This window comes from Anarrhichthys ocellatus, unplaced genomic scaffold (genome assembly GCF_004355925.1).
Source record: "Anarrhichthys ocellatus isolate YVR2014 unplaced genomic scaffold, GSC_Weel_1.0 scaffold11, whole genome shotgun sequence".
Classification (NCBI taxonomy): domain Eukaryota; kingdom Metazoa; phylum Chordata; class Actinopteri; order Perciformes; family Anarhichadidae; genus Anarrhichthys; species Anarrhichthys ocellatus.
In genome coordinates this window covers 3,279,527-3,301,798 of record NW_022280041.1, presented here as the reverse complement: position 1 = coordinate 3,301,798, position 22,272 = coordinate 3,279,527, and the positions used below count along the sequence as shown (strand labels likewise).

The 22,272-nt window shown below is 44.7% G+C and overlaps 1 protein-coding gene across 4 annotated transcripts in view; it reads left to right on the top strand.

Moving 5' to 3' along the window:
• The window catches only part of actn3b (actinin alpha 3b), a 31,502-nt gene that overhangs the window by 7,801 nt on the left and 1,429 nt on the right, over positions 1-22,272 (top strand). For all 4 annotated transcript variants that reach the window (XM_031851515.1, XM_031851514.1, XM_031851512.1 and 1 more), the window contains 19 exons: positions 14,285-14,399; positions 14,663-14,782; positions 15,614-15,700; positions 16,427-16,514; positions 16,750-16,828; positions 17,417-17,498; positions 17,576-17,661; positions 17,807-17,899; positions 18,359-18,589; positions 18,886-19,033; positions 19,455-19,605; positions 20,096-20,204; positions 20,307-20,447; positions 20,551-20,733; positions 20,829-20,963; positions 21,073-21,252; positions 21,335-21,481; positions 21,724-21,789; positions 21,959-22,117. In XM_031851515.1, the coding sequence (XP_031707375.1) occupies positions 14,285-14,399; positions 14,663-14,782; positions 15,614-15,700; positions 16,427-16,514; positions 16,750-16,828; positions 17,417-17,498; positions 17,576-17,661; positions 17,807-17,899; positions 18,359-18,589; positions 18,886-19,033; positions 19,455-19,605; positions 20,096-20,204; positions 20,307-20,447; positions 20,551-20,733; positions 20,829-20,963; positions 21,073-21,252; positions 21,335-21,481; positions 21,724-21,789; positions 21,959-22,117 (2,400 nt within the window). The remainder of the gene's footprint in view (positions 1-14,284; positions 14,400-14,662; positions 14,783-15,613; positions 15,701-16,426; positions 16,515-16,749; positions 16,829-17,416; positions 17,499-17,575; positions 17,662-17,806; positions 17,900-18,358; positions 18,590-18,885; positions 19,034-19,454; positions 19,606-20,095; positions 20,205-20,306; positions 20,448-20,550; positions 20,734-20,828; positions 20,964-21,072; positions 21,253-21,334; positions 21,482-21,723; positions 21,790-21,958; positions 22,118-22,272) is intronic.

Genomic DNA, 22,272 nt, shown 5'->3' with positions numbered 1-22,272 from the left:
CATGCTGTAATACATCTATACCAATTTATATACCTTTTTCTTTGCTGTATTCTATTTTGATAAGCTAATTTCCCCATACCAATAATCTACTCTAATCCAATCTAATCTCATTTAATCTAACCTAATAACACCTAATCTGGGCTATTGTGGTGCTTTGGAGCATAAGAACAGTGCAACAGACGCTTTTTTTTTGTTAACAGGCATGTTCAGATGTTACTTTGCCCGAATCTGCAGAATTGTTCCGTTTGTGCAAAATGTCCCCTCCCCTCCCCCGACCACCTATAGAGCCAGAGCACCGTGACAGGCTGAGAGACCTCAACAGATGGTAACACAGAGAGAGAGAGAGAGATCGCAAGGCTGGTAGATATACACCCCGGGTTGGTTTCACAGACCTTCAAATAAACATCTTCCTAAAAATACTTCTCAACTTGCTCGGCTCCAACTTCCCTCCCCCCCTGCTCTTTTCTCCCGTCAGGGCGAACACTTCCTCCTGAGACCGTTCTTGATATATCCCTTTTGTATCTACTTCTACGGCACACTTTGTCATGTTTTTCCTAATTTTGTTTGTCTTTCAGAAGAGTCTTTTATTTCCTCGTCATGCACCTGTCAGTCTCTTGAATGTAAGACGATATAATAGGCCTTGAGAGACCTCGCGCAGCCAAGCACGCCGCTCTCTTTAGTCTTCACCTCTCAACCTCCCGGGGGAGTAGGTCATCGTACCCCGTTGCTCTCCTCGGCATGCAAAATCAAGCTTAAGGTGATATCAGTCCATAAATATAACCACTGCATCATTTTGCGATGTAATGAATATGAAAGGAAATCTTAGCACCGCCTGTTCTCTCCTCCATCCTTTTACAAATTTCCAGCGGAAAAAGCTGCTCACCCCTTGATGTGGTGGTTACGTGTTTGTCAACACACAGTGATGCCGAATCTGATACCGGACTTTAGAAATAATGTGTGGTTGGGACGTTTATGTGCGCGTGTGTCTGAGTTGTACATCTTGACACATTGGTTTATATTTATATCGTGAAGCAGCTCTTGTGAGATTGCGAGCTAAATGATTCATGTCTTGGATGGAGAAAAAAATGTACCGCCTTAGATATTGCATCTAGCAAACGGGGTCAGATGGAATGAGATGCGAAAGGACAGAGTGAGGAGATTGGGCCGCATCTCGTCTTTCTCGGTATTCTGTCCTCAAAGCAACCGTAATCCTAGAAATAAGAAGGGCTGGGTTGTCAGTTTGAATCAGCCTACAGGCGAGTTTCGGGACAGAAGTAGATGTTTCCATGAATTCCCAACGCTTTTTGAAGTCTGCCTCGCCCATGATGCTGGGCTGACGGCTCAGAGCGGTCTTACTCGAGCCCGTCTACACAAAGTAGTGCTCTTTAAAAGGGGCGATCAATAGCTGTTCAAAGATGAACCCTCACTTCAGAGCACTGCTCTCACAAGACCAGCTGTAATACTCTATATGTGCTCTATTAATTAGGAAAGTACCATGTTACAGCTGATAGATGCACAGCACTGTATCCCCTGAATTCACCAAAAAGTTCACCACTGTGACTGAAGTCCTCTTCTGTTTCACATAGTTAAAGAGTTCAGCTGCTTACTAAGTGAATGACTGGCCGCCTAGCCGAGCTTATGCTAGCAATAACCTATAAATACCCATTACATAGGGTTATCAACAAGCTTATGGGCACAGCTGACCTATTAGCCTCATGGTGACTGATTAATATAGAGATGCGTCCTCAAACATACGTACAAAGTTACATGTTTTCTTCCTTCTTCTCTTCTCTGTGTTCAAATTGTCTTAAGGAAGTGTAAAAATAGTCACCCGGTGTTTTTTTTCCCCATTCGTTTGTAATAATGGCTGACATTAATATGTGATATTTACCAAAGACATAGAAAAAAAGTTCATCCCATCAATTAAAACATGTTTTTATATTATTCATATTAATCGTTAGAATACAAATTAGAATCTTGCTGAGCTAAAATATTGAATTATCAGCCAGTCTCATGAGCAAGTATCATGTAAATTGAATAATAATGCAAAAGACAGTTAGTCTTATCAGGTTTATTCCCACGATTAACAGTAATCCTCATAACTCTGTAAATAAATAAAAAAAATCTGCTCTATTCGATCCCTCTCTGCTGTGTTCCACAGGGCATAAAAAGAATGAAGTGGCCAAAAGACCGATCATCGTCAGCTCCAAGTGTTATAAAGTTACATTCAGTAATGGGATAGTTATCCACTCAACCCTAATGTAATGTCCCTCTGTGCGGGCGAGGAGAGAACTTAAGGTGCCGCGTAATCACATCTATTCTCGTCTAATCTCATTTTGCACTTTAACAGCTCGGCCAGTAGTGCAGAAGCCAGACGGGGTCATCGATCCTCACCTTTACCTGATGTTTCCTGAGACAATACTACAACACTGGCTCTATTTCAGGGAGCACGGGGGGCAGTGCTAGTTTACATTGACGGCAGCTTTGCAAACATTCCTCACTGGATGATGGCTATGTGTAATTGTAGCCTGTGGACATTTTGCCGTAAATGTCATATAAGGAAAAAGCAGTCCAAACCAGAGATTTGAAATGCTTCCTCGTGCATGACATTTTTGCCTTGAGGCCTAATAATGTTCTCTGCTTTTCTATTAATATTAGTAGCACTGCTTATAGACTTTGCTTTGGCAATGTTAAGGTCCTTGTGTGGTTTTTGTTTTTTAAATGTGCGTTACACAACAATCTGTCAGACAACCTGACAACAGTGAAATCACGTTGCCATTGATCATTTGTGTTCTCCTCACAGTGGGAACAAGCTGTTTCATAGGTATGCAGCATATACGCTGCTCTCTATTCTGGGACGGGATGTTTTCATCCACGTCTCAGGTCTTTTTTTAGAGGATGGAAGTACACAGATTTCTATAAGGCAGCTCAGAGACATCTTTCCTTCCCCTCGCTCTTCATTTATCCCATTAGTGAGGACATTTCCGAACTGATTTGTAATTTACCACAGTAGAGCTGCTCCACCGATTTGTGCCCACTGCTCAGGCCACAGTACCTCATCCCAAGAGGCAACATGGCATTCCCATGAGTCACTCTGTCAGGGTCATGTGATCCCCCGACAGTTACGCTGTCGAGCTGAATCTCTGGACCTCTCAGCATATTCTCACTCGCCAAGACCAGTGGACCAGACAGAGACTTCTTTGAAGGGAACATGGGATTTTCTGATTTCATTATTTAATATGTTTAACATTTGTAAACAAAACAAGACAGGGCTGGAAGGACACAAAGAGTTAGAAGACAGTTTGTCAAGTGCTTGAGTCCTCTTTGGCCCCTCCCGCCTCGAGAATATATGCAACTCATCTGCTTTCTCAAGTGAAATGAGTAAGATATGACTACGTGGTCCTCCCAAAGTTTATTCCAGGTGAATTGTTTAAAAACAGAATAGCATTGATTAGTGCCCTGCATCTGTGTTGTGTGCAACATGTAGAGAAGAGGTGTACGAGGGTTAGATGTAAGTGGAGAGGTGAGAGAACTTGCAGTCAGATCAAATAGCAGTTGCTATTCCAGAAGCTGTGTCCATGTAGGGAGGCTTCTATAAACTGCTTTAGTGCCGGAGCCCTGGGAGGCCGTAGGAAGGGCTGAGGAGTGAGTGTGTGTGTGTGTGTGTGTGTGTGTGTGTGTGTGTGTGTGTGTGTGAAATTTTCCTCATTCACTGTATTTTATTAGCGCCAAAGAGTTTTTGTGTGCGAGTTCTTATGAGGATTGGGACCCAGTTTTGAAGAGGGAAAAAGTTCTTTGCCGAGTGTTTTAATGACGAGAGCAGACACTCGATCCAACGGCGGAGTCGGAGTCCACCGGGTGAAAGTAGAAATGATGATTGATGGGCTGCTGTGAGGGCGGCCATCTTGATCTGATCACAGCAGTCCTGTGGGTCTGTAAATAGAATAAAAGGTCGGATTAGTTGGGAGAAAATTGCATGGGTTGACAGTGACGTTAGTTCCATTACAGTTACATCTGCAGACAAACTAAAAACTTTTTAAAAAAATAACACAATCTGTGCTGTCAACAAATTCATTTAAGTTTGAACCATCCCAGTTATAGTTATTACTCTTCAGGCTCCTCGCTGGTGTGGAAAATGGAGTCTTGTTTATGAGGAAGCAGAAAGCCACAAGCTGCCAACTCTGTGACCTCGGTAACAAATGACACACAAGAGGATACGTGGCCTGCAGAAATGTCACCTCAGGTCCTAATGGTGTCAGACTTAAATGTTGCATTCATGTCGAAAAAGTCTGTTTCCTTTTAGAAATGAGACAAACTGAACACTGACCCGTCTTTGTATTAAAAAAAAAAGTCTATGTTGTGTCATGCGATGGATATTTATAGGCAGGTGGGAGCAGAAGTTCCAGTCGTCAGTTTGACGTCTGCTGAGATGATGGGTCTCTTATAATAGGACTGAGGTCATGAAGATATCGCCGTGTGCTTTTATGTTGGCTGAGAAAGCTGCTGTCGAGTCGTCTAACCTTGAGACGTAGCACCATGTTCTTCACTTGCTCGTTGATGAGAGCATTTTGGATTTTGTGCGGTCGATGAACAACGGAAGGCTGTTCTAACAGTCCCGAGCTGTTGCGTGCGGAGTGAAAAACAGCGTTGTGCTCGCAGCTAAACGAGGACTTCCTGAATGACGAGGTGTACGGTCTCATGTGTGGTCAATCTGGACTCACTTCAGCTTCGCAACGTACAAATCCGAGGTGTGAGATCATCTGATTTAGAGCATTAGATCACCTTCTTGTGGTTCTCTGGTTGAGGCAGAAGTAGAATCGCAAAGGTCGGCAGGGACTTGCTCTTGGCCCAATGAATGCTGGGAAACATAGCTGGGTTACTGAAGACAGCGTTGCATCAGTTTCACACATAGGTCCTCATGATCAAGGCTCCTGTTCAGATGGAATTAGCTGACCCTAGATCTGCTTGGACAGTTTTGCGTCTTATTTCAGAGAAAGAACTCGCCTTCTGAAATTAGACACAACCCCCCTCCTCCTCCTCCTCCTCCTCCTCCTCCCCCAACCTGTCCTCCTCCTCACGCCAGCCGCAGTGTCATAAATCCTCCGCAACCACTTAACGCCAATTTCTGTCTCTCGCGTCAGTCTCCGCAGTCCAGATCTCATTAAATGAGAAAAGACTCGGCATGCTGCTGCTGCTGCTGCCGCCGTCAACCATGAACCTGTACACTCACCTTTCATTCTCCACCATCGATCACGCAGTCAGTCAATTCATATGACGGCTTGTGTAACAAGAAAGAGGGTGATGGCAGCACAGAGTGAACAATGAAAGATAAGGAGGCCCCGCGTGTGTGTGTGTGTGTGTGTGAGTGTGTGTGAGTGTGTGTGAGCAGCGCAAGCAGAAAATCAGGGTTATTACATACGACCTTACTGATAATTGAAAGTTACAGTGGCATAGAACATTACTTTTGACCTTGTTGGTGAGTTTTCCATGTCATCTTACATAACACAGTATACCAACAGCAGAGTGAGCAAGTTTTGGAGGGATTACCATGAAATGTCGATTTGAGCTCGATAATCTATCATCATTCTGCCCCTGAATTAGGATCAACAACATCCTTGGTGAGCTGAAATGATATCAAATACAAGAAACAAAAAACGCCAATTCATCGTGGGACCAAATATCAGTCGTTGTTCTCTCTAAATTATTGCTAACCCCCAAAATTTGAAAGATGCACCACCGTGTTCCTGCTCTTCGATTGCTGTCGGCATTTCTGACAAGTGAACACCTGCACACACACACACACACACACACTGAGACAGTGCCGGAGGAGCTCATTGTCGAGTTTCTGGCTCGCACTTGTGGCTAACATCGTCAATCTGGTGGCACGGCAAACCTGCAACCACGTGACAGCAGAACACAATGCGAGGCGGCATAATGGAGCGGCGCAGGACACAATGTTTCCCCGCCGCTGAGCCGAAAGCAATTAATGTGACGCCGCAGACAGATGGTTGTGTCAAAAAACAAGTGATTGACTGAATCAGGTTAACCATTCGCTCCTGTGTGTTGTTCAGCCGCGGACAGAACATAAATTGCGTGCCTGGGTTGTAGATAATGTGGTGCGGGATTGTCTGCTGCAGTCCCTGTGTATCCATGCGGCACAGGTCGTTTTGCTTTTGTCACGACCTTATTTCTTAGAGCACAGTGACACTCCCGTCTGTCTGACTCGTGCTCGGCTCGACTCGTGTGCCGTGAATCCAAAAGTCGGATGTCTTCATCGAGTTGTTCCCATTTAAAATGCCACAGGTGATGTTTGTGGTAGCACAGGGAGTTCTGATGCATGAACACAGCACGGCATTGTGGATGTAGACGTAAAGAAAGGAGCTTATTATCACATTCTGTTTGTACAAAACTCAACCTTGAATATTTAAATACACGAGTATTGTGCTCTCTGTGTCGGTGGGCGGAGGGCTTTTGGATTTCATCACCTGCTCCACCTGTTCTCTCACCAGCTGAAATCCCTCGTGCCCACAGTATATCTCTCTGGCATCTGGCACAGGGATGATGCACACACACACACACACACATACACTCGCTTTGACTAGAAGAGGTGTGCTAGGCCTTTTATCCTCTGAACACGGACATAAATCCACGGGTTTAGACTCGAGCCTCGCATCGGTAGCCAGTGGTGGCCCTGTTGCCAGCAGGGTCTCTGGGATATTAGCTCGTTAATCCTTTTATAGAGAAGATAGGGAAAGTATGGCTGATGAATTCATGTTGGGGGGATTTATATACTTACAGTTCAACCTGCTGATAATGTAACTTGGAACATCTCTTCACATGATAGTAACGATTAAGAGAGATTGAGAGAAAGCTCTTCCTATATTATCTGAATTGACCTGTTGATATTTAGGAGGAAGGAGAAGTTCCTCTTTACTTTCACTTTGCTTGGTTCCTCCTACTTACAGACATTGCTATGCTTGTGCATTGTCGTCTTTTTTAATTAAGCTGATGACCTTAACATGTGGTTCCACCTGTCCACCATTGTTCTCAACTTTCTGCGCCACAATCTTCATTTTACAGTTTCATTCTAAGACGCTACAAAATAGTCTTTTGAGACAAATCTTTATGCCGGTTTCTTGAAAACACAAATGAATCAAAGCAAGTGGTTTCCAACGGTTTTACCTTGGGACCCCGTTAAAGCAAAGTAGTGTCTCTACTCCCAAACCCCTTGTCAAAACTCTATATCCATGAGTTGCGAGTTCTCCAAGCAAAAACTTATTTTCCCTCTTAGATTGTTAGTTTTGAATAGTTTCATCCAGTAACATTCTTATAATAATGTTTCAGTTTTCACATTTAGAGTTTGTAAGACCACAGATTTGGTCTATTGTTCCATTTGAAAATGATGAATAGTAATGGAAGGACCTGCAGCAACATATGTGACGGCACCATAACTGTTAGAGTGCAAGAGGAAGTTGCCGCTCCTTTGCTGTATGCGTAATAGTTGTTTAGACGTTACGGGGGGATGAGGGGTGAGTCCCCGGGGCAGGCGGGGTTCAGGTTGGCGTATTAGTGGTTTGTGTGGGCGTCGACCTTTTGGCTCTTTTGTCATAGTCCTAAATTGTCCTTGTGGGACCCAAGTTCAGGGCTCCAGGTCTGATTTGAGGGGTATTTAAAGGCCACATAGGGGAGGAGGAGGTCGGAGGGAGGGGGGGGGCTCCTCCACCTGTTGGGTGCTGTAACTCCTCTCCCGTCATCACGATGCTCCTGTCACTTTATCGGCTGTTGAAACTCGGTGGAGGAATTCATAGCGATTGTTGCGAGACCTCTGAAGAGCACATTAAAAGCTGCCATCACGTGTCAGGCCATCTTGTTTACTTTGATTAGATGGTTCCTGATTTTACTTTGTTTTTAAATTGCCAATTTTAGTTATTTTTCTTCCAGATATTTAACATTTGATTGCTTTTCTTTAGTAAAATAGGTTTTAGAGAAGAACATCCTCTTTCTTGTAGAAAGGTAAAAAAAAATGTCTGCAATTCTTGAAAGTGGTTTTTGAACATTGTTGACACCCTCTTGTTGAGGAAGCCGCCGCTGAATCAACGTTAGATGTTTATTTTTTTATATATATGGTTGAGTTCTAGTGAGAAGCAGTAGAGCTCAGCAGCGGAGCGGCTTCAGTCAATCAATCCCGACAAGAGGAGCAAGCGATGCTCTTTTCCTCCACTCTGTTATCGGCTGACGGATGAACACAGCCCGCTACGCGTCTCACGCGCTCTGTTAGCTTTGTTGTGGCCAATTACAACGGGAGGTTTGCGATGCGAAGTTAGCCTTCTAGTGTCTGTAGAGGACGGTCTTGAGTCTCACATCATTTACAGTACAACGTATATGTCCCGTCACAAGTTATATATTGCTTTGTTCCTAAAAGAACCAACAACATAAACATTAAAAACATGTGATGGGGCAATAGAGTGTCATGATGAAATGTATCCTTTATTGCTTTAAAAGAAATCCAATAACTGAGATGAGCAGACACAACAGTACAGGGGAAGCCCTTTGTGTTTTGTGTCTGTGTTTTTAATATCCACTGGCCTGTGGGTAGTTGACATTGGGTGCTGCAGTTTTTGTCGTCCCTCTCTGTGCACACACTTGTTACTGTCAGACAGACAGGTGGACAGACGTGAGCGCGGTCCACAATGTTATGACAATGTGGCTTCTGGTTTTGGCTTGAAGCTGGTAGTGTTACATTATTGAGGTTTTGGAGATTTGTGTGTATAGAATAGTGTTTAAAGTAGGTTTCTGTGTTCCTGCTGCAGTACAGGCTGAATCTAAAAACACACCGTTTTGTTTTTCATTATCATTTTAACAATTTATGGATCTGGTCCAAGTAGTGACTATTTCTTCTTTTTCTTTCGCGTGCTGCTGTTGTGTGCATGTGAGTGGTCTGTGATTTGTTTATGTGGCATCCGTGGTGAACAGGTGTGGGACAAAGGTAGCCGGAGTGGAGGGGTGTGAATGGACTCAACCTTGTGGGCAGACTACTTTTACACTGGCAGTTAGATATAAATACCTGTGTTGTATTGAGATAATGCACGTTCATGTACCGGCTTGTATGTTAACTTAAACCCTTTAAACACAGCTCTCTGTCTAGCAGCTCATTCTTCGGGACACATTACAAAGCGGGAGGTTATTTTCAGATTTTCTACATGCCGAAGCTCTGAAATGAGCAGTTTTCTTCTGATATTTTCCTTCTTTCTCAAGCAGCTTCCAACAATGCAGACGTAGATACAATGCGTCATTTTGACTTGTTATAAACATTAACATGAAACAGAAAACCTCTGTGTGCACGTTTAGTGCCACGTCAGGACTTTTATTTAAACTAACTGGATTTGAAAGAAGGAGGTTATGGGCTGTCCTGTCTCAGTCTATCACGGGCTCACTCGATGAATCTCCAGGATGCTTAACTTGACGACAATAGATTTTGCAAAGTGCATTTTTGAGCTCCATGTGCTTCTGAATGAAGCCTTTTAAAAGCTTTATTGTTTTACTCGGAACAAATCGAGGTTAAAAAAAAAAAGCACCAAATCACAAAGCTGTACAGAAGTAACGGGGTAGCTGTAGACGGATACGTGCAGGCAGCGTTCCCTGTAAGCCAGATGGAATTAGAATGCACGTTTTCAATCCACACCAACACTACACCAGCATATTTCCCTAATTAGACCGCCCGTCCATGTTTTGAAGGTGCTAATTAGGAAAATCAGCTACCGAAGACGTGTATAATTAAATCATGCACACTCCTCCGTGTCAAAAGACTGGACACCAGTGAGGGATGAATTGCACAGAGGTTAGGTGCAAATTGAGACCATCTTGCAATCAATTATCCACCTAATTAGCAGAAATGTAATTAGGTGTTTTTCTTTCTTTTTTTTGTTCTTTCAAAGGACGATCTGAGGCCGTGGTTGCACTTCACTCCATCCTCTCTTGCACTTCTACTGTGGAAAAATGTATAAGAAATGAAACGTGTTTATCAGCGTTTTAAAGCTGCTCCTTTAATATATCTGAGCGCTGTCCGATCACTCGGGTTGTATGGAAGTGTCAAGTGTGTGTGAGCGCATGTCTGCACACAGCTGAGTTCTGATCCGGAGCATCCGATCACCAGAAGGCGCGTTGACAAAAACAAGTGTAACCACGGCCGGAGAAACTGAGCTCTGTAGGTGTAAAGAGCACCTTGACATAGCATGAGTAACACTCACTCTGGGCTAATCATCAGGTCAGCCACAGCTGAAGTGTGTGTGTGTGTGTGTGTGTGTGTGTGTGTGTGTGTTATACTGGCACCAGAGAGGGTGGGAGGTACATACCTGTAATTTAGCAGCAAAACAGGGAGATGGTCAACTGCAGGAGGCCATTTTGTGTCTACACACCGTGGTGAGAGTTCCGTCACAGTTAAAACAAAAGCAGCCGTTCAACATGGAGCAATGACTGTAGTTTATGCTTTATGGCTACATGTTCTGCAGCACAAGCTCTGTCTGTAAAAGTTACTTTTTCTATTCTTCATTCCCAGATCATCAATTAACATAATCCTCATTCCAAAGCAGCAACAATTGAGAAGAATAAAATGTTTTTTTTTCAGCACATAGGTCGAATAATAACGCCTCATTTTACCAGAAGATGTTATTAGTTTCTACTCCAACCAAACTACATCCGAGCTCTGCTGAGATCGAATATGAAGTGCAGATATTGAGCAGGTCTGTTGTGTAAAATGCATCTTGCTCATGACTTCCCCTCTGAGGCCGCAGCGGTATCTCCACCCAGTAGTTGCATCAGCTCTTTGACGGACAGCCGAGCTAGCTGACATTATTAAGAGCTCTGAGCCCTTTCAGACGGGAAGAGGGATGTGTGTGTGTGTCAGCTGTATTGAGGGTCAGCAGCCCCGATTCCCCCTTGGGGGGGGTTTGTAGTTATGACAGGCATTCAGCTGGGCCACCGTGACCTCATTTTACAAGAAGGAGTAAAAAGGTCCTGGTCTCGCTGAGCCAGGCCAGACCGACAGGTGTGGACGGACAGAGAAGAGACCACAGGACGGGGGGGTGGGGGGGGGGGATGCCAGGATGGAGGGTGACTTCATGCCGGTGGACTCTGCAGACCACCACAGGCATTAAAACAAACGCGTGGGATGGGATAATAGAGCTGTGGACGCAGAGGCCTAGCAATAATAGCTTTGCTATCCGAGGTATGGCAGATAATTGTTTTTTTTTATCCCGCGGTGCTCCGTTTAGCACATCGGGTTTAATGTATCCTGGGTTATGTTTGCATCTACAGCTTTATTAGGTCAAATGAAGCCCTGATTTCAATTACCACCCGTTTAGTTTCTAATGGCCCCCCTTTGATGTTGGCGGGGTTTCATCCCTCTCGTCTTACCCACACGTATTATTTTATACATCGTCGTTTTCTTCAATCCATTCCTTCCTCCTCCTCTTTTCCTCCTCCTCTACTTCTCTCTCTCTCTCTCTCTCTCTCTCTCTCTCTCTCTCTCTCTCTCTCTCCGTCTTGGACTCTTACAGTTCACCTCAGGAATCCTGCCTTCTCAGCTGTCCGGTGGTGTCCCATAGCAACCCGATTTAGCCTCCCCCCCTCCCTCCTCCCCCCCCCCCCCTTCACTTTTCAGTCTTTTCTCCTCCTCCCCCTTCTTCTACTTAATTTAGCCCCCACCTACCCCCCCTTCCAGCCTGCTCCTTTGGCTCCTTACATCCTTCCTTCTTCATACACCTCGTCTCCTCACCGACTTGGCCTAGTGGCCCGTGTGTGCCGGATTAGGAGCCTGTCTAAATTTGGTCATGCATGGCAAAGGAGGCGAGCACCTGCTGGGACCCCGGCTGGTTGGACAGGCGGCCTCTCCTCCCCTCCAGACCCTTACATCAAATTACACCCGGGCCTGGGCATTCCTGTCCCTCCTCTCACTTCTCCCCTTCGCTGCCTCGCTCCTCTACGAGTGTCTTTCTTTAGCCTTCAAATTCCGAAATTCAGTTTGAATGGAATAATGTTTTACAGACGGGACAAGGTCTATTTCTTCTGTCCAAATGTTGCAAAGTTTCCATCAACCACTGCCAGTAGTGAAAGAAGTATTTAGATGTGTATATGTATTTATATACAAACACACACTGTGGTAGTTTAATCTAATATGACATCTTATTTTCTAAGATGATCATGCATTTGTCTCTATATAAAATACTTATTTGCAAAGTAAGTGCAGGTGTGAAATAAATGTGTTGTAATTAAAAGTACAATATTTCTCATAACAGATTAAATACAAATACTAGCAGAGTACAAGTTCCTCAAAATGTAATTCATTTAACTCCACCGCCGGCCACTGCTCTTCAAATGTTAATACAAAGACGTCGAGATTACGTCATCTGAAGAGCACCTGTCGCTCTCCTGTAACTCTAGACGCTTCACAGCGTTTCTTTACTGCTTCCCACAAACCTGAGGATTTATACTACGCTCAACACATGTATTTGTGTTTTTGTGTTCCAGTGTAACATGTAGATTTTATAATATAACAAATTTAAAATTCCTCATTTATCTTTTGGTCTAAAACTTGTCAAATTAGAGCTCAAGGTGACAACAGCCCAAACCTCAACGATGATTCAGTTAACTGTCGAGAAAATCAGCAGAATAGAGAAATTCATGTTCTGTCAATCAACTAATTATTCCAGCTCTAGAGTCTGAGAGTCACTCGTGTGGTTTCTCTCTGTCAAAAACGCCGGTTTCTTTTCCGTCCCTCTCTTCCTGTCTGTCTCTGGTGCTTTGCTTCTCTGTCCATGCAGATCTACAGTCACACTTGAGTGCACGCGATAGACATGGAGGCACACAAATGTATAACCACACACCCATATAATGTACGAGGACGTATACATTTTGGTTTATAAAGTGTTAAATGTTCTCCGCTCTCACCTCCACTAGTCTCTCTCTCTCCTCACTCCGCCCACACTATCGTCTGTAGTTAGTTATTCAGCTCATGTACTTATTCTGCTTCTGCACCCACTCATCCTCCAAACCCTGGCAAAGTTGTGGCTCCACAGTAGCAGCCCCGTACCCACACTCCCACTCCTCAATGCGAACACGCACATCCCATATTCACATTCCAAGCTAAACACCATGAAAGCTTCTCAAAATACCGTTCAGAGATTGATTGAATGGCCCGATGGGACCGATTGAATTGTCCCAGACGTGCACACGACTGACGCCATTCGGCAATTTTCCAGGCAAGACCAAAAGCAAGCACTCGGCGGCTGAGAGCCATTTACATCACCGTCTGCATTCTGCCCATTGCGCGCAGCAGCGTCCCCGAAATGAACAGTTTGGTTTCTCAAATGCCAGATCTGGCTTTTGAAAGATGCAGCATCTGCTCTTGCAAAAATGTTCAACACAATTATGGACCGAATATCGGACTTTATAGCAGCTGACTTCCTGGCTTAGAGTTTTTACACCAATAGACCCATCACGCTAGGTCCTGTTTGTCTGTCGAGGAAGTTAACAGGTACAATGGCAAACCCAGCATCTCCAGCATAAACAGGCCGAGGACCGAGTTATAACCGACCAGCCTGATGTGAGCAGAGGTGTGTGTGTGTGTGTGTGTGTGTGTGTGTGTGTGTGGGGTTATTTGCACGTGATTTAATGAGAGAAAACACAGTGGATGGTCGTGTGTAATGGCACTGCTCTCTCACATTAATGAACTGAAGGAAAAAGCTTTTCATACAGAATAAAGCAAAACAAAGACTGTAATATTCACTCCAATTTATGGGATGATTTTCCAAAAAGACAAACATTCAAATAGGCTAAATAATAAAATAAAGCAGAAGTCAGTTTCATCTCGTTCAGGACTGTTGAGTCAACAGTCAAACTGACATAAATGTGCCCGTGTACCTGTGCACGGACACATGCGCTCTCACCGTCAGCAGCCACGGCGAAACAAATGTCACAGATTGAAGTGGACAGTTCCTGCATTGCCAAGCAGTTTTGACCCGGCTCTCAAAAGGGAAACGTCAAGGTGTGTGTGTGTGTGTAGGTGTGTGTGTGTATAAAGTATGTGTGTGTTAGTTACAGGCTATATTCTTGTGTGTGTGTGTGTGTGTAGCAGGTATAGTCATAGTGCTCGCTGTCAGTGTCTGTGAATGTGTTTGTCATACAGTCAGAAAGGTGACAGTGTAACCCACTCCATCCTCTCTCTCTCTCTCCCCCTCTCTCTCTCTCTCTCTCTCTCTCTCTCTCTCTCTCTCTCTCTCTCTCTCAGACCTTCACAGCTTGGTGTAACTCCCACTTGAGGAAGGCCGGGACACAGATTGAGAACATTGAAGAAGATTTTAGAAATGGCCTCAAACTCATGCTGCTGCTGGAGGTCATATCAGGTGGGTCTCATCAGCACACACACACACACACACACACACACACACATTTGTTGCGACTGAGTCATTGTGGATGATATACTGTATTATACCATACTTATGCTGAATAGTTACTTTAACCGGGTAGTTAAAATGTCCCATCACCAGTTTTACGATACATGTATAAAATCAACAAATCTTTACATTCGAAGCCGGAGCCAGAAAATATTCGACTTCAACAAATAATAGTTTCAGCTGTAATAGATTCTTCTTTTCTTTTCTTTCAGGCGAGAGGCTGCCCAAACCCGACAAAGGCAAGATGCGTTTCCACAAGATCGCCAACGTGAACAAAGCTCTGGACTTCATCTGCAGCAAGGGGGTCAAGCTGGTGTCTATCGGTGCTGAGGGTGAGAGTCCTGCTTTGAATAACAAACGCTCCCTTTTATTATTTTTTTCCTCCCTCTGCTACCTACCTTTGTCTCTTTTAATTAATATGCCACGGTCACACCATATTTGCATTTCTTGGATGTATTTTTGAGCACCAGCTGGCTGGTGAAGCTCACAGCATCATGAGAGTTCAGATGAGACGAGGCAGACTACAGCAAACTACAGATCAACCAACTGGGAACAAACATGAGGAATGAGCTGCAATGCACACATGTTTTAATTTATTAATTAATACCTTAACTTACTCTACATATTTGGAGCTATCCTCGGGCACTTTTTCTGCCATTTTGCTGACTCGCCAACATTTAGTTAGATACATACTTCAAATTATCAAAAAAAAAAATGTATTCATGTTGTCATTTATAAACATTTATTATAGAATTGAAATTAGGTAAACTATAAAGGAGAGAGATACTATAGAGTGAGAACTGAAGAGATGAAAACAACAGAAAAAAATGACATTTTAATACAATTTAAATGCTCAGATTTGGTCAGTTTTTCCTCTAAACCTGCTTCAGTTTTTACCCGGCTGAGTTTACTCAATTTATCCTCTTAAAAACAGTTTGTGAATTTCCCTGTGACTTCATTTCCTTTACATTTTCTTCACTCTAATTTGCAGTCAAGATTCCTTCTGAGCCTTCAGGCCGCGTGAAATTCAATTTGTCTCGACAGCACCATCCAAAAGCCTTCTTTCAATAGCAGACACAGAACTCCTGTGACTGAGATGCCTGCTCTTAGTCTTTGATATTTTCTCTCTTGCCATGATTAATAATGTGTGTGTGTGTTTACAGAAATTGTTGACGGTAACGGGAAGATGACCCTTGGTATGATCTGGACCATCATCCTGCGTTTTGCCATCCAGGACATCTCTGTGGAAGGTGTGTATGTGTGTTTACCAAAAGTAACATTGACCTCAGTAATAAAACGCCTAACTTAACATTAAAAACACAACTTAAAGCTACATGTTTTTTATTTAGTTAGCCTCAGGGGTGGAGATGGAGTTTGTTACTTTTTACAGATCCAAACTAGCTGTTTCTTGTGAATTTACTGTACTGTGTGATTTGACGGTATGCAGTAAATCATTTCCCTGAACTTCATCTGCACCTCATGTCCCTTTAAACAACACTCATGTTGTCGGGCAGGTTTAGCTCCCAGTGAGTTATTGTTTATAAAGCCTGAGACCTTCCTCACACACCTCTGACCCTCGCCTCCGTCTTCTTTAACTCCCTTTTTATTGCTCCTGCTCCTCAATATCTTCTGCTGTCATGTATGCTTGACTTCCTTCGCCATCAACCTCCTGCTCACCTCTCATAACGCGTCTTCTCTCCTCTAGTGCGGGAAACAATATCTGCACTAGCCTGACTTTAAGAAAGTAAAGTTTGTTTACCATTAACGGACAAATATATCAGCTACAGACTAAATTATCCTCCTCTTTACACACCAGACCGTGTAGGTTTCTTTACATTATTTATCCACTTTTCAGTTCGCCTGTCTGAAAAGACCCTGTTCCCTCCTTACTTTGACATAATAATGCTGGAATAAAATACTGTTTTCTTTGCTCAGTGCTCTAATGCTCACCATCTCCCTCCCTTTACCTTCTCCAGAGACCTCTGCTAAGGAGGGTCTGCTGCTGTGGTGCCAGAGGAAGACTGCCCCCTACAGGAACGTCAACGTGCAGAACTTCCACATCAGGTGGGTCTACCACGCCGAACTGTGGCATTAGCAGGGAAGTGCAGCCATCTTTCTTGGATGTAATGTTTTACCATGTCTTTGTACTCTTACCATGTAACTTCCTCCTCCATACATCTAACCCCCTTCCTTATCCTGTTTCATTTTCCTTCTTCATCCTTTGTCTCACGAGTCTTCTCTGAAACTTCCTTCTCCCACTTTTCATTCATGTGGTCCTCCACCTCTTCTCGTGGCTCAGTTGGAAGGACGGCCTGGCTCTGTGCGCCCTCATCCACAGACACAGACCTGACCTCATTGACTACTCCAAACTGAGAAAGGTGCCCTGTCCTCCCTTCCTGTTTATGATCCTTTCTTCCTCTTCTGATTTGCTTTGTTTTCTTTCTTCATACTGAATTACGAGGATTGACAATCAGTCTTTCTTTTTTGTGTCTTCATAAATCTCTTATCTTTTATTTCAGTCCTCAGTTTCTTTGCATTCCAAGTGACACACTGTGAAAATGTTCTGTGCTACGATCAGCGTGTCTGCAAGATATGCAGTTTAGCATCCAGTGCAAACATAGTGTTGCAATGTCAAATACTTTTGTAGATGTGATAAAACATTTTTGAAATCTTTCATGCCCAAATTCACAATCTTATATGTTAACCAGGGACTCATATTTGCAGTGCTAACAAGTCATATAATACCAGTTTATTGTACAACTGGAATGGGATTTTGAAGGTAGCTTGCCAAAGACTTCTCCGAGATTTAAACATTGTTTGGTTGATTTAACACAGGGTGTAAATCCTATTTCCTTCCTCTCTGTGTGGATTGTGACAACGGCCGTTATGATGATTCTTGTCTACTTGCTGGTGCAGTGCAGTCCTACATGTGTGCGTGTCTGACAGTAATCGTGTGTGCCCTGTAGGACGACCCTATTGGTAACCTGAACACTGCCTTCGAGGTGGCTGAGAAGTTCCTGGACATCCCCAAGATGCTTGACGCTGAAGGTGAGACTGTGGAACTTTTTCCTCACCAGGGATGGCTTTTAAAAACATTTTACCGTTGTTATTTCTTCCTCTCTCAGATATCGTGAACACACCCAAACCTGATGAGAAGGCCATCATGACCTATGTGTCCTGCTTCTACCACGCCTTTGCCGGCGCTGAGCAGGTCAGATGGTATTTTGTTTTCATGTTGTAGTAATATATCATTTTAATATTTTAAAAAGGCTGTTTGGAGCGTTGCTTGGTTTAAAACAGTGGAGATGTGATGCTGTAAATGTACATCATTTGTTAACTCTCTCCCCTCCCCTCAGGCTGAGACAGCTGCCAACCGTATCTGCAAGGTTCTGGCCGTGAACCAGGAGAATGAGAAGCTGATGGAGGAGTACGAGAAGCTGGCCAGTGAGGTGAGAAACCGCTGCAACCATTTACTCCCACGCTCAGTCTGTCCTGCACATCCTCCTCTGCAACGACACTCTAATGCTCCGCCAGTTTAGAATCAATGGTTTCTGATCCTCGCGCTAACTTCACGCGACACGTCTCTAAAAAAAAAAAAAAACCCTGCAGGCAAATCAGCAGTGCGCTGATAAGTGAAAGTGTTACAGTCGCAGAACCGTTACAAGAGCAGCCAAGAACAATATACAGAAATGCAGTTAATCAATATATATATAAACTGTTATGATCAATGTGACATAATTAGCTATTGATTTGTAAAGAGAAAAGCAAGGCAAAGTTTTTAGGAAACAACTGCAGTATTCCTCCTAGTGTTAGGACAAAGTATTACAGTGATAGGACAGTAGAACAATATATATACAGGTTCTAAAACGTAATGATACAGACAAGAATAATGTCGCTTCCTACTGTAGCTGCTGGAGTGGATCCGCCGCACCACCCCCTGGCTGGAGAACCGCACGGCGGAGCAGACCATGCGCGCCATGCAGCAGAAGCTGGAGGACTTCCGGGACTACCGCCGCATCCACAAACCGCCCCGTGTGCAGGAGAAGTGCCAACTGGAGATCAACTTCAACACCCTGCAGACCAAGCTGAGGCTGAGCAACAGGCCCGCTTTCATGCCGTCCGAGGGCAAGATGGTGTCGGTGAGCAGGACGCGTCTTTATCTCAAGTGTGTTATTGTTGGATTTCCAAGAAGGAAAGGAAAACTTGAAGAGCTCAGAACATCATGAGCTTGGTTACATAGCTCATGTTTAAGTTGGCCTAGATGCAACTATAAGCTGCAACTCATTTGTAGTTTCTCAAACATGTACACAGATATGTCTACTCAAGGCATGCATTTCTTTATTCACATTATGAACACTCAATTCCCTCAAAAGAAAGTTTAGAAATCCTTGTATTTAAAATAAGACGATGATGACGAAGCCTCTCTCTCCGCCAGGATATTGCCAATGCCTGGAAGGGTCTGGAGCAGGTGGAGAAGGGCTACGAGGAGTGGCTGCTGGTCGAGATCCGCCGCTTGGAGAGACTCGATCACCTGGCTGAGAAGTTCAAGCAGAAGTGCTCTATGCACGAGTCCTGGACCGGAGGTAGGGATGACAGAAAGTTGTGATGAACGTAATCGACAGGAAACCGGGATCGTGTTCGTACGTACATGTGTTGAATTCTTTCATTTGAGCTGTCATGTAATACTCTACTCAGCTATTCTGTCAAACTGCACACCCCCAGAAAGAGTGTCAGTCACTTTATTATGACTGTTCGACATACTATACTATGATTTTTTTTGATAATTGTACTATGAAGGCAATTCAGGATATTTTTGGGGGATTAGATTCTGTCCTGGAAGGTGATGTGAGGGGGCGAAGGATTGCTGACACAGCAAGGTGACAGCTTTGGGGACGAAGCGTGACAAAAGATCCAAAGACTAAACTAAAGTCACACAGCTGTTTAAACTTAAAGGCCAGTCGTCTCTGAAGGTCGGGTATTGAAATGCAGACCTGTGTGTTTCAGGTAAGGAGGAGCTGCTGTCAAAGAAGGACTACGAGTCGGCCTCTCTGATGGAGATCAGAGCCCTGATGAGGAAGCACGAGGCTTTCGAGAGCGACCTCGCCGCCCACCAGGACAGAGTGGAGCAGATCGCTGCCATCGCCCAGGAGCTGAAGTAAGAAGCCAGGAGAGAGGGTGAAACAGGGGAAAAAAAGAGAAGTACAGGTGTTAGATCAGTGTAATAGAGGTGTGTGTGTGTGTGTGTGACACTGAAAGAAACAGCAATAAGGTGAGCTAAGTGGTCCAGGACTCTAGTGGTCGTGATGGGAGAGATATGTGGAGAGTAGACGATGATGTGAATACAGTGAAAAACAAAAATGAGTGGAAATCATATTAATGAGAGGGATGAAAAGATGAAAGGATGGTTGATGGTAGAGCAGAAACCTCTGATCTCAACATTTTCTTATTCCTCACCACTCCTGGGCCTTTTTTTTCCTCCGCTGATCGTTTTGATACGATCTCTTTGATGCTATATACAGTGTTCAGCACCATCACGCTGAATATGTATGCGTGCCACGCATCATTTCACATTCATTACTTCTAAGGCAGATATGTACTTAAAAAGGTAATTAATCGTGCCGCGTCGCTCTCCTCATCTCCTCCAGTGAGCTGGACTACCACGATGCTGCCACAGTCAACACCCGCTGCCAGGGCATCTGTGACCAGTGGGACAACCTGGGCACCCTCACCCAGAAGAGGAGGGACGCTCTGGAGGTACACCCTGAAACACTCATAAAGAAAACAGCACGGCAGTCAAGGATACAGTGGTTCTTCATGCGCTGTCCGCACCTCCTTTAACTGTCTGTGTGTCTGCAGCGTGTGGAGAAGCTGTGGGAGACCATCGACCAGCTTTACCTGGAGTTTGCCAAGAGGGCGGCGCCCTTCAACAACTGGATGGACGGAGCCATGGAGGACCTGCAGGACATGTTCATTGTCCACAGCATCGAGGAGATCCAGGTACAAGCGAGCGCCATGGATGCGTGGAGACGCGGCCGCTCTGTGTTTTTATGTGTTTGTCATCACACCGGTCAAGTGTAACATTGACCCGATGTGCCTCTAGAGCCTGATCACCGCTCACGACCAGTTCAAGGCCACTCTGCCCGAGGCCGACAAGGAGCGCATGGCCACCATGGGCATCCACAACGAGATCCTGAAGATCGCCCAGACCTACGGCATCAAGCTGTCCGGAATCAACCCGTACACCAACCTCTCCTCCCAGGACATCAGCACTAAGTGGGACACTGTGAGTTCAAATCCAACACAAATCAAAAGAACACATTCAAAAAAAAATATTGGTCGAAGCTCCTCGTGACTGTGTTTGATTTTGTTCGCCTGCAGGTGAAGCACCTTGTTCCCCTCAGAGACCAAATGCTCCAGGAGGAGGTGGCCAGACAGCAAGCCAACGAGAGACTGAGGCGCCAGTTTGCCGCCCAGGCCAACATCATCGGACCCTGGATTCAAACCAAGATGGAGGTACGCTGTTACTGAAACACTGCACACTGTTGACACACATGATTGAACGATTATCTATATACACCTGTTAAACATGCTGCTAGATTTAAATGTTCTCCCTCCCCTGCAGGAGATCAGCCACGTGTGCGTGGACATCGCCAACTCCCTGGAGGAACAGATGAACAGCCTGAAGCAGTACGAGCAGAACATCATCAACTACAAATCCAACATCGACAAGCTGGAGGGAGACCACCAGCTCAGCCAGGAGTCCCTCATCTTCGACAACAAGCACACCAACTACACCATGGAGGTACAGTGGGCTTCAGGGATAGGCTGACCCTCTCGTCCTCTTCGCCTCTGAGCTTGATGTGAAATTTCCTGTATTCTTGCAGCACGTGCGTGTGGGCTGGGAGCAGCTGCTCACCACCATCGCCAGAACCATCAACGAGGTGGAGAACCAGATCCTGACCCGCGACGCCAAGGGCATCAGCCAGGAACAGCTCAACGAGTTCAGGGCCTCCTTCAACCACTTCGACAGGGTGAGGCGTTCACTGACCTTTAAAAAAGGCACAATGACATACAGAAGCATGCGAACAGCACAGTAACTAAAAGATCTTCTATTTTTATTTTTTGAAACATTACAAATCAATCTGAGATGTTATTTTTGTACTCCAACTAATGCTTGATGTTCAAGCACCGTCAAGAGAATAAAACACGGGCGTTGTAACGATGATTCTTGGAGCTTCGTCCTTTTATAACACAACTGTGTTTTTGCTTGCAGAAGAGAAACGGCATGATGGATCCAGACGACTTCCGTGCCTGCCTCATCTCGATGGGTTACGATCTGGTGAGTACAACGGGCACAATTTCAGGACAAATGGTGAAACGTGACTTGTGACTAGTTTCATTTTAGCATGTCCTCTCCATGTACACGATGATTAGTGAGGATGCTAAAGCAGCAAGAACTGAATTCACTGATAAAACTCATTTAACGTATCAACTGAACTCTCTAACAGGGTGAGGTGGAGTTCGCTCGCATCATGACCCTGGTGGACCCCAACAACACGGGCGTTGTGACCTTCCAGGCCTTCATCGACTTCATGACTCGCGAGACCGCCGAGACCGACACTGCAGAACAGGTCATGGCCTCCTTCAAGATTCTGGCCTCAGACAAGGTGAGCAAGACCACTACAGCGTCCCGTTAGCTCAACGTCTACCCACTGACAGGAAGAGCAGTCTTACTAAGAGTACACGAGCGCCGACGTGCTCATCAAGTTCATTTCAAAAGCAGCTCCTGGCAAAGTATTCATTTAGTCAAGGCGGTCTCTGT